At 38.4% G+C, this 12,364-nt stretch overlaps 1 protein-coding gene and 1 pseudogene across 1 annotated transcript in view; both read right to left on the bottom strand.

The window, feature by feature from the left end:
- LOC100445724 (EF-hand calcium-binding domain-containing protein 3) overlaps positions 1 to 12,364 on the bottom strand; it is a 544,420-nt gene that overhangs the window by 497,549 nt on the left and 34,507 nt on the right. Inside the window, exon 11 of the mRNA XM_063718854.1 lies at positions 9,312 to 9,455. Within this exon, the coding sequence (XP_063574924.1) occupies positions 9,312 to 9,455 (144 nt within the window). The remainder of the gene's footprint in view (positions 1 to 9,311; positions 9,456 to 12,364) is intronic.
- LOC103889603 (UDP-N-acetylhexosamine pyrophosphorylase-like) lies at positions 1,036 to 2,813 on the bottom strand (annotated as a pseudogene).

Below are 12,364 nucleotides of genomic sequence, written 5' to 3'. Positions count from 1 at the left end.
CTTTTGAACATAGATATATCTGCCATCCTATTCTAATATGAAAACAACACACAATGTGTGGCAAGTAGGAACAAAGAGCCAACTATTACGAGTTTTGAATAAAATCTGAAATCATGAATTAATAACTCAGTACGCACCCAACGTAAGAGTAAGACCATGGTCTTTTCTCCTTAATAAAAGAGTTTTTCATCAAAAGAAATAGTCATGTTTTAAGCTCTTATGCTAATCAGGATATTTTTTCATTTTACATGTTTTTTAGAGTTTATTACAGGTATTTATTTACTCTTTTGACTTCATTTCTAGATTGTGAACTCCTCAAGAACAGAGGATGTGTTTTTCCTTTGTTTCCCCAATGCCTCGCAAAGTACCTACTTCTTATCACTAAAAATTATTTTTGGCTGAACAAAATATACAGAAGGTGATAAAAAACAATGCAATGTCTACATAGTGAATAGCAAACAACGATTTACTTTGTACCTTCTCTGTGTCCAACACTCTTATAACTTCCTACTATTCCTGACCCTGCCTAAGACCATTTTACTTCTTGGATAATGCATGACTGAGGATGTGTTCAGATGCAGTCACCTTGAATAATGTCATTTCAATTGTGCACAGAGGTAGAAAATGCTTTGCCCAATAGTTCTTGCCCCCACATATTTGATTTTGCTTGCCATCCAAGATGAAAAAGACCGAAAATTTACTTATCTATAATAGTGATGGTTTTTTCTTCAGTCTATTCATAAGAAATCAACTGTTCAATAATATGCATAAGTGAAAACTCTGAGAGGAAGAAGCAAATTTTTATTGTTTTCCAGAAACAGGAAGATAACTTTTATTTTACTGTCCAATTATTTCATTTAAAAAGTTGAATGTTTGATAAAATAAACTTTTGGTACCATAGAAACCTTTCAGCATCTACAATGACATATTATTACTATGCACAACTTCAAATGCCTCCAGCTCCAAGTAAAGTGATGTTGAACATCCTGACTATAGTTCAGCTGTAGGAAATTTCTTGCATTGCCAATGGTTTCCTTGCCTTGGAAAAAAATACACAATTGAAAAATATAAATAAGACCTTCAATGAGTTAGGAATCATAAAAATGCTATCTGAAGTTCAGTCATCTAGATCTTGGGAAGTTTGCAGTAGCTCTAAGAGTTCAACAAGCAAAATAAAACCCTGTGAATATTTAAACTTCAGCCATCCAGGAGGTCCTGTAGGTTCACAGTTGGTCTATTAAAAACAAAAGCTATTCCTATTGTGGTAGAACTTGGTATCAGGTTCATATACCATTTTTCACCAGCTCATGAACTCCATTCTCATCGATGATTAAAGGTGCATGGAATTCTATATCTGCCACATAACTTTCTATTCCTTCCTCAGCATTAGAGATAAGAGGAGAGATTTCACACTGGATTGGTACATCATTGGCATCCTTTAAGTGGGAAATTACTGGAAGATGATAGCCATTTTCATCTATAAAGTGACCCCTGCATTGAGAACCCAGCAATAATGAAAGTGTGCCTTGCAGTAGTAGAGTTGTCTTTCCCATTCTGACTGTCAGCATTCTTTAGTGTGGAAAAGTCATCTTCCCATAATACTTCATAAACCACAAACTTCTTTGTGAACTAGAAGATGTCAAAGACAAATTTTTCCATACTTATTCCACTGGGTTTATCTGGCTTAATTAAGTGCTGTTGGGTATCCACATAAGGAATCTTCTTTTGAGCCACATGGTGCTGCAACTGAGGTTCATAAACATTGACAACATCTCTCAGAAATGGTACAGTGAATAAATGGTTGGCAGTATTCCCCACACTGAACAGCAGTCATCCATCTGAGCTTCATTTCTGAGCTGTTGCCAGGGAAATATCACTATATTCTACCACCTGGTAAAGTCCATCCACTCGGCAAACCACTCCAACCAGTTCGGTAGGGTTTGTTTTCTCTACCACCTTTGCTCCACAGTCTGCTCCTTTCTGAATGCAAAATCCAATGAACTGTGAGTCTGCCACTTTTACTAATACGCTGTCGACACAACAGACATGAATGCTCCAAATGCCTCTTTGCTCCATATCCTCCACAATATGCCAGGCTGCAAGAGCCTGATAAAGACCACCATTCTCATCTGGAGCCACAGACACTTTGTTCTTCTCTTCCAAAATAATTTGCCCATCAAAACTCATGGCAGGGAGCATTCCTTACTGAAAAAAAGATTATATTTTCTATTTTTTTTAAACCAAAGTACTTGTGCTTGGTGAAGAACTCCTTTGTAGATTCTGCTGTTCTGCCACTGATCATTATATGGAATAATGCATTTGTTGCCATAATATTTTTCAGCTAACTGTTGTAGCTTCAGGATATGCTCTGCTTGAATCTGAAAAAGTGTCTTATGGGATGGCAAACCAACATCATACATCCCCTTTGGATATGCAACGAGTCTAGTCCCCTGCCCACCAGCTAGAAGAACTGTGACTTTGTTCTGAGAAATCTGGAAAACTTTGCTTTCCCAGGCCTGGAGCTGATCTAGCTTCCCTGCAGCACTGCCCAGTACCTCTCAAGGGACAGGTTCCATTCACGCATCCACCTTTTCTTGATGAGAGGACTGGTTAAATCCTTCAATGGCCTTTTGGTAAAAGAAGTTCAGTTCCTGAAAGTTGATGGCCTGGAGCTCTGCATAAAGTTCTACCTGTCGGGCTTCTTCAAGCTCATTCCAGAAACGTAGTGGGTGTTCTTGCTCAGCTTTGGACAACCTGAGTTTGAGGTCATTAGTGTTCATAATGCTCTGATAGCCAAGCTTTGTGAAAATAGGGGTGCAATGCATGTATCTACAAAGCTTCCTCGGTGGGACCACAGCTTCACCTGGCTCCTTCTGTGCCGGCGTCCTACATCCCCTCCAAATATATACCCTCATCCTGGGCCATGGCGGCGGGGCGGGGCAAGCCGGGACCAGGGCCAAGGGGAGTGGCCCAGCCACCCTGCCCCTCTTGCCGCCACGAGAAGCAAATATGTAAATCAAAGAATAGTATCATTTTGGTGTTGGGTCCACCTGATTCACTCTGATTCTCTGAAAATTGGTAAACTATGTATTTCAGGTGCAGGCCTTTAAATCACTGCAAAGCAAGTACTATGTGTTTGAATCAATCAAAGAAATACTAGACAAAATTGGTGCTAAATTGCCTTCTGATTAGAGATTGCTTCCTACATTCTGGTTTCTTATTTCCTTGGTATTTATCCTCATTCTGGTTCTGATTATAGTTCTAACACTTCCCATAACCTCCCCAGTAACTGGCACTTATGGTAGATTGATTCCATGTCCCATGTTCTTAGATCATGGCTTAAGTCCTAAGACAACTCAAAGCTTCAACCCTCAAGCTCTTGAATCTGATCACTGAAAAGTATTCTGTTAGACCATACATGTATTAATCCAGTGGAAAAGGCCATCTTGCTTTTACCTGCTCTTCATTTAGAAACTCCTTTCTCTGAACAGAAGTCCAATGTCAACTAATAAGACTATGGTAGTCAACCATGTTCACAGATTCATTAGCTCTTGCTCAGATTTATTCCTTGCATCTATGCAATATAAACACCTATTACGAAACTCCCAAACAAATATTACCTACTTAAATAGTCCCTAGTGGCCAAAGACGCATTCCAGAATCTGAAATGACTATTTTGGTCCCTATCTAACTTAGCAAAACCTTAAAGAATGATTCCTGGTTGAAACTAAGGCAATCAATATGGTCATAGGTATCATTTATTTCCTAAGGGGAGCTCAAAACAGCCTCCTACTCTAAGGTATACAATTCTGGAGGAAATTCATCCTGGAAAACGCAACTACCTACTGTGAGAGGAAAAAAATGATCCTAATTATTAAGGTCATATATGCAAGGCAACATTACTCTGAAGGTGCTAAGTGACCATTAACAGTACATTTCTGTAATCTTCAGGTAGCTCCACAATATCGAAAGCCTTCTCTAGCAAAAACTGCACTAGTCACAACTTCCCACCCAGTTCAATTTCCAGATCTCTAACCTCCATGAGAGAAAAAAAAAAAAAACTGCTATACCAATACACTATTTCAGAAACCAAAATACCTGACCCTCTAAGAACTGCCATCAGCTGATTTTCCATATGGCACTTCTTGCCATATCTTAATAAAGCAAATCCTCCTTGGACTTTCTTGAAAATTTCAGGGGGCTAATTCCTTCTCTCTCATTGCAAACATCTATAAAGATGAACATATTATCTACCTATCATCTCCAACAATACACCAAATGCAAAAATAAGATGCTGGAACAGTATGCAGCCATAAGAAATGATGAGTTCATGTCCTTTGTAGGGACATGGATGAAATTGGAAATCATCATTCTCAGTAAACTATCGCAAGAACAAAAAACCAAACACCGCATATTCTCACTCATAGGTGGGAATTGAACAATGAGAACACATGGACACAGGAAGGGGAACATCACACTTCAGGGACTGTTGTGGGTTGGGGGGAGGGGGGAGGGATAACATTGGGAGATATACCTAATGCTAGATGACGAGTTGGTGGGTGCAGTGCACCAGCATGGCACATGTATACATATGTAACTTACTGCACATTGGGCACATGTACCATAAAACCTAAAGTATAATAATAATAATAATAATAATAATTACAATAAAAGAAAAAAATAAATAAATAAATAAATAAAATAGAATAAAATAAAAAATTTATTCTAGAAAAAAAAAAAAAAAAAAAAAAAAAAAAGATGCTGGAACAGTACCTGCAGTGCTATGTCTTCTTTTAGCAGGACTGTGTTATATTATTCCTTACTGCAAAATTCTGCTACAGAAAAATTAACATCTCCTACCTGGGTGACCCAAAATTTTTGGCATCCTGGGGTTAATGTTTCCTTTAATATTAAAATAGCTCAGACCCCAGAGCATATACTAACATAAATCAATACCTTGACCAAAATTTGAGGATTCCTGAGTCACTTGTGCTCTTTTTATTTTTGCTTTGTTTCTCTATTCCCATGGACTCTTGATCTCACTCACATTACTACAGGTGCAATCCTCTTTCTGCCCCAAGCAGATCAAACATAGAACCTATAGGTCTTTATCCTTGAAATCTCCCCACCAACGATACTAATACAAGTCTATTGTATATTACCAACTTTTACTGGTAATTTGCAATTGATGGGAGTAAGGGAGTTCTTAAGAAGCACAGCAAGCAACTACATACTATAGTCCTAAAGTTCTATGGTTACTCTACCCTCACTCACTCTTAGGTTCTATCCATCTTCTTCCTTCACTACTGAGCCACTACTATATTTCAAATTCCTGTTGCTTTCTTATGTACAGTACTTTATCTTATCTTTTTGCTCAATCTAGGTGTTTCCCAGTATGTTTTAACTCTCATAATCTAACATATCTATTAAGATTATTTTCCTGGTCAAAAGATAAGGACCTTCCTTATGAGGAATTTTGTCTCAAACTGCAGCCAGCTTATTCATATGATAAAATGAAGAACATTTTGTTCTTTCTGATTGGAAGATGTAGCATGAGGAATCAGAATTATTCATTCATTCAACAAGTATTTGTTGAGCGGTTAATAAGTGCCATAAGCACCATGCTAGGTACTGAAGATACAATATTAAGCTAAAGCAGACATGATATCTGCTCACCTGATGCTCAGTCTTATTTGAAATATCAATGTCAATCAAACAAAAATACAAATTTCAATTATGAATAGTGTTATGAGAGTGTATAATATGAGAATCTGACCTACTCAGAGAGGTCTGGGAAAACATCCCTGAGGAAAAAACAGTTGAGTTTGGATCTAAAGTATAAGTAGGAATTACCTAAGGGGAGTAAAAGGTTCAAGGAAGAGAAATGAACACATGCAACAGCTATTTGGCAAGAAGGGGCATGGTATATAGTTGAAACTCTAAAAAGGCACAGAGAGCAAGGAAGAATACGGTCTCAGATAAAGCTGAAGATCTGGGTAAAAGCCAGAACACACAAGGCCCTGTAAACCACACTAAAAGAGTTATTTATCCCAAGAAGTATTATTAGATTTTATGTGAGGAGAATAACATGATCAGACCTGTATTTGAACGAAGATCATTATGGCTGCAGTATAAAGGAACATAAGAGTGGACAGGGGTATACTTGTTAGGATGAACTGCAATGGTCCTGAGGAAAGGTTATGTGAACTTGGACTAAGATAGGGAGATAAAGAGAAATAGATCACGTCTGTAATCCCAGCACTTTGGGAGGCCAAGGCAGGTGGATCACGAGGTCAGGAGATCGAGACCATCCTGGCCAACATGGTGAAACCCTGTCTCTACTAAAAATACAAAAATTAGCTGGCACGTGCCTGTAATCCCAGCTACTCGGAGGCTGAGGCAGGAGAACCGCTTGAACCAGGGAGTCGGAGGTTGCAGTGAGCCGAGATCACACCACTGCACTACAGTCTGGCGACAGAGCGGAGTAAAAAAAAGAGAGAGAGATAGAAAGACTTAACAGATATCTATCTTATATATAGAAAAAAGGAGAAAAGTTTTTAAAAAGATGTATCTAAGACTTTAACTAAGGGAACTATTGCATGAGGAATACAGAAGTAGAGTTGCCAAGGATGACTCTCAGGTTTCTGCCTCACCCCTCTTCTGTCTGTTCTAGGTGCCAAGCACTGTGATAAATGTTTATATTTAATTCCTATAACAATTCTATAAAATTAGTATCATTTGTCCAATACACCTCCCCAAATAAAGCAGGAGACCTAGAGACCCAGGCCAGAACTCTATAAGCCAAAAAGCAAGGTACTGCAGCTGTTTCAGATATGATTTCTGTTGTTCCTGGTAGGGCATGCCCTAAAGGCTTAAGATTAGTCTTTAAAATCCCCATTTTACATTTTCATACCCCATCATATCCTTCCACTCATGCCTCACCCCAGAGCCCACCATACCTGACTTCCTAAGAGAACTCCATGTGGCCTGATTCTATCTCCAGACCACATATCAGCAACCAAAAGCCCACTACAAAACCACTATTAATAAATGACAAAAACTAGTGGAAGCCCACTCAAAAAGATGTCATGTCTGATTATTTTTCTGCCATATTTACACAAACTGTTCCTTTGGCTTAAGATGTTTTTCTCACTCTTTGCTACCACCTTCAACTACTTAATTCATACTGATCCTTCAAGATTTAGCTCAGACATCAGCCCCTCTGATAATCTTTCCCTAAGGCTTCCAGTATGTATTAGTAGCCTATGTACACTCTATTATAGTATTTGCCATGGAGCATTTTAATTTTCCGTTTACGTGACTCTTCCCACACTTGAACATGAGCTCCCTCAAAAAAAAAAAAAAAAAAAAAAAAGAAGTGTGTTTTATTCATCTTTGCATCACCTAGCACAGTTCCAGGCATAGTAGATATTAAATGACTATCTGATTCATTAAGTGAATGAATCAGGCTGGGCCCAGTGGCTCATGCCTGTAATTCCAGCTACTCAGCAGGCTGAGGCAGGAGGATCACTTGCGGCCAGAAGTTTGAGACCAGCCTAGGAAACATAGCAAGACCTCATCTCTACAAAATAAAAATTAGCCTGGCATGATGGTGCACACCTATAGTCCTAGCTATTCAGGAAGATGAGGTGGGAGGATTATTGAGCCTAGGAGGTCAAGATTACAGCAAGCTATGATCACAACACTGCACTACAGCCTGGGCAACAGAGTGAGACACTGTCTCTAAAAATAATAAAATAATTGTAGGGTCCAGCCCCACAGGGTCGGTGGGTTTTCTCCCCGTGTGTGGAGACGAGAGAGTGTAGAAATAGAGACACAAGACAAAGAGATAAAAGAAAAGACAGCTGGGCCCGGGGTACCACTACCACCAAGATGCGGAGACCGGTAGTGGCCCCGAATGCCAGGCTGCGCTGATATTTATTGGATACAAAACAAAGGGGCAGGGTAAGGAGTGTGAGCCATCTCCATTGATAGGTAAGGTCACGTGGGTCACATGTCCACTGGACAGGGGACCCTTCCCTGCCTGGCAGCTGAGGCAGAGAGAGACAGAGACAGACAGACAGCTTACGCCATTATTTCTGCTTTTAGTACTTTCACTAATTTGCTACTGCTATCTAAAAGGCAGAGCCAGGTGTACAGGATGGAACATGAAGGCGGGCTAGGAGCATGACCACTGAAGCACAACATCACAGGGAGACAGTTAGGCCTCCAGATAACTGTGGGCAGGCCTGACATCAGTCAGGCCCTCCGTCAGGCCCTCCACAAGAGGTGGAGGAGTAGAGTCTTCTCTAAACTCCCCCAGGGAAAGGGAGACTGCCTTTCCCAGTCTGTTAAGTAGCGGGTGTTTTTCCTTGACACTGACGCTACCGCTAGACCACGATCCGCTTGGCAACGGGCATCTTCCCAGATACTGGCATTGCCGCTAGACCAAGGATCCCTCTGGTGGCCCTGTCCAGGCATAACAGAAGGCTCACACTCCTGTCTTCTGGTCACTTCTCACTATGTCCCCTCAGCTCCTATCTCTGTATGGCCTGGTTTTTCCTAGGTTATGATTGTAGAGCGAGGATTATTATAATATTGAAATAAAGAGTAATTGCTACAAACTAATGATTAATGATATTCATATATAATCATATCTAAGATCTATATCTAGTATAACTATACTTATTTTATATATTTTATTATACTGGAACAGCTCGTGCCCTCAGTATCTTGCCTCGGCACCTGGGTGGCTTGCCGCCCACAATAATAAAACAAATGAATCAATCAATTAATCACTAATTATGATAGGACATCCTCTGGTTACAAGTAAACATGTAATACAAAACACCTGCTAAATATTTTTATCATGTTTAAAGCAATCCACATTGTGCAGAGAGTAACTGAAGGGCATAGCAAAGTTGTTTAATCAAAGCTACATAATAAAATTGAGAATTCAGGAAATTTAGGTCTTCTAACTTATGGAGTCCATGCTCTTGATACTACAAGAAACTACTTCTCCACAAAGACCAGAAATGACTTGGAAAAGAGATATAAGGCTGAATTTTTTAAAATTCATTTTATTCTTTAACCAAACATACCAAACTATAACAATTTTAGAAACCTCTCATTTAATTTTTCTAGACTATTTCTTACTATAGACACCAGTAAACAGTGTCAATGGCAAAAGGTAAGAATCAAGAGAAAAAAGGAGAAGCAAAGGACAGATCACAAAACTGATATCTGGAAAAAATGTATAAACATATGCACATATATATATTGACATATATATCTCAATGCAAATAACTCACTGTCAATATAGGTATGTTTTATCACTTCTTCTAAAATTTCAGGGTTTATAGGGATACCCATGCTATCCAAAACAGCAAACACTTCATCAGTTGAAACTCGACCACCTTTTATCCTACAGAAAGTCTTCAAGGCATCCTGGAATGCTGCAAAAAACAAATTATTATACCATGAGAATCAACAGCTTTTCTTGGAAAAGGAGCTGATTTTGTGTCAATAGCCTAACTAAGGGAAAATAACCTTGTATAAGCACAGGGTTTTATAAATATTTATCTACAAGTAAACCACTGTTATAAAATAACTTTATAATAGTGGTTAAAACATTGGTCTTTTATTTCTCCATAGGAATTTCATATTCTTATGTCAACAATCTTAGCATATAAAATGAATTGAAAAGAACCTAGTCAGAAGGAAATATTCAGCATGGCCCTGACTAGCAAACCAAATCTGGGGGTCCCCAAGACATCTGCTTCTGAATGTTAGATTCTATAATTTTAAAACAATTTAACTAAAATAAATTAAACACCAAATCACTTTATCATTTTCTAAAATTTTTAGAGTCACATCAGAGAGCTCAGTATATTTTTAATTTTAAAAAGAAAATATTCAGATAAATTATAATTTTCCACAAAAAAACTTCCTTAAAAATTAAACAGATTGAAAGCCATGTCCAACTGCTAAATTTATATTCTTCCTGACCACTACACCCCTTAATTAGCATTGACAAAAAAAACACACAATTCCCATTATCAATTTCAGACGGAAAATCATTTATAGTCAGACTAGATTTTCTTGAAATCATCATATAATAAACTAATGATTACTAAGTTCTTTGATAAGCACAGTCAAGGAGGAAAAACTGGGCATTATTTGTTCATTCGATTAGTCTTTTTTTTAATTAATTAATTTTCTTTTTTAAAGACAGGGTATCTCTCTGTAGCCCAGGCTGGAATGCAATTACACGATCTCGGCTTACTGCAACCTCTGCCTCCCCAGCTCAAGTGATTCTCCCACCTCAGCCTGTTGAGTAGCTGGGACTACAGACACGTACCACTATGCCCCGCTAATTTCTTTGTATTTTTGTAGAGATGGATTTTTGCCATGTTGCCCAGGCTGGTCTCGAACTCCTGGGCTTAAGTGATCCACCCGCCCTGGCCTCCCAAAGTGCTGGGACTACAGGCGTGAGCCACCATGCCTGGTCTCAACTAGTCATTATTGATCAAGTGAACAAAAATAGCAGAGGAAGGGACCTCCAGAAACCCTCTCCTCCATAAAAGCAATGAGAACTCTGGCAAAAATTATCAGAACCAACTTGTTTCAAAACTCTGAAAATAAGCCAACGGCTTGCAGCTATCCGAGGAATTTCTTCAAGAAAAATGACTGAGTCTCAATAAGAACAGTGAGCTTTGTGGCATTTAAACTTGCCCTATTCCCACCTACCCATCTCCAGGTTCCCTGGAGCATTGAAAACCAGTACTCCACAATCATGATGAATATGTATGTGTGTACTATTGAGGTGAGAAAGGCCTCTTTAAGCACAACTCAAAACCAGAAGACATAAAGAAAAAATAATAAATTTTGTGATAAAATGTAACAGTCCCATTCCAAAAATCAAAGACACCATTTCAAAATTAAAAGAGAAACAATGGACTAGAAGAAAACATTTGTAACATACATAATAAAGGATCAATAGCCAGAATATGAAAACTCCTACAAATCAATGAGATGAACAACCCAGTTTTTTAAATGAAAAGTATATGTGAAAAGGCAATTCATAGAAAAAATATACAAATGACCAGTAATTATATTAAAAGATTACTAATTTCATAATTGAGAAATATAATTAAACAAGATAGATCCTGCAAAACAAGGTGGCAAAATTTCTTTTTCTCTTAAGAAAAAGATATTTGCATTTTTCCCTTTTATTTTTCTCTAGGGAGTCTCTTGATTTCTAACTGTATGCTCGATCTTTTTACTAGTTTCTATGAGACCTAGGTCCTTTGCTTCCACTCTGCCTAGTAATTGATAACTCACTTTGCCTTGACAAAACATAAATTATATGTATGTATGTGCATATAAAAAGAATTCTCAGGTCAGTATTAACCTGTAGCAATCTTGGGTTAAAGAAGGTCTTTCACATCTTTATACACATATATTGCTTGGATATTTTATTAAAACAATATATTCAAGAATTATATGTGTTCTTTTAAAAGGAACAAAAGAAACCTGAGAGTTCTTGATTAGTCTCAGAACACTGTCCACAAACAGAAAATAAGGTCAAAATAGGAAACCAGGACTTGAAAAATCAAGGAATATAGGGAAGTAAATAAGCTAGTCTAAGTTGTGATTCAAAAAGTGGTCTCTACATGCTGCTCTGTCTGTCCGAGTGAAAGTTGCAAGTTAGTCCTGCCTCCTATCCATCATTTTTCCCTATTGTCTGGAACTCAACTTACATTTTTTTCTGACTTCAGATTTTTATGTGTGTTTGGACTCCTATGTACTGACCACAGATACATACATATAATTTATGTTTTCTAGCAGGGCACAGTGGCTCACGCCTGTAATCCCAGCACTTTGGGAGGCCACGGCAGGTGGATCACCTGAGGTTAGGAGTTCGAGACCAGCCTGGCCAACATGGTGAAATCCCACTTCTATGAAAAATACAAAAATTAGCCGGGCGTGGTAGTGTGCGCTTGTAATCCCAGCTACTCAGGAGGCTGAGGCAGGAGAATTGCTTGAACCAGGGAGGCAGAGGTTGCAGTGAGCGAGATCGCACCATTGCACTCCAGCCTGGGCAACAAGAGTGAAATTACTTCCCAAAAAAATGGTAATTTATGCTTTGTCAAGGCAAAATGAATTATCAAAACATCAAAATAGGAAACCAAGACTTGAAAAATCAAGAAATATAGGAAAGTAAATAAGCTATTCTAAGTTATGATTTAAAAAGTAGTCAGTTAGTAGACACTCGCATTGTGAACTTTTGCTCCAAGAACTACTGCAGGAACATATCAGAAAAGCCAAGAGAATCCACAGACCCCTTGAAGGAGGTGGATGC

This window comes from Pongo abelii, chromosome 19 (genome assembly GCF_028885655.2).
Source record: "Pongo abelii isolate AG06213 chromosome 19, NHGRI_mPonAbe1-v2.0_pri, whole genome shotgun sequence".
In the NCBI taxonomy this organism is placed as follows: domain Eukaryota; kingdom Metazoa; phylum Chordata; class Mammalia; order Primates; family Hominidae; genus Pongo; species Pongo abelii.
The sequence above is the reverse complement of the archived record's forward strand: the minus strand, read 5'-3'. Positions and strand labels throughout refer to the sequence as shown.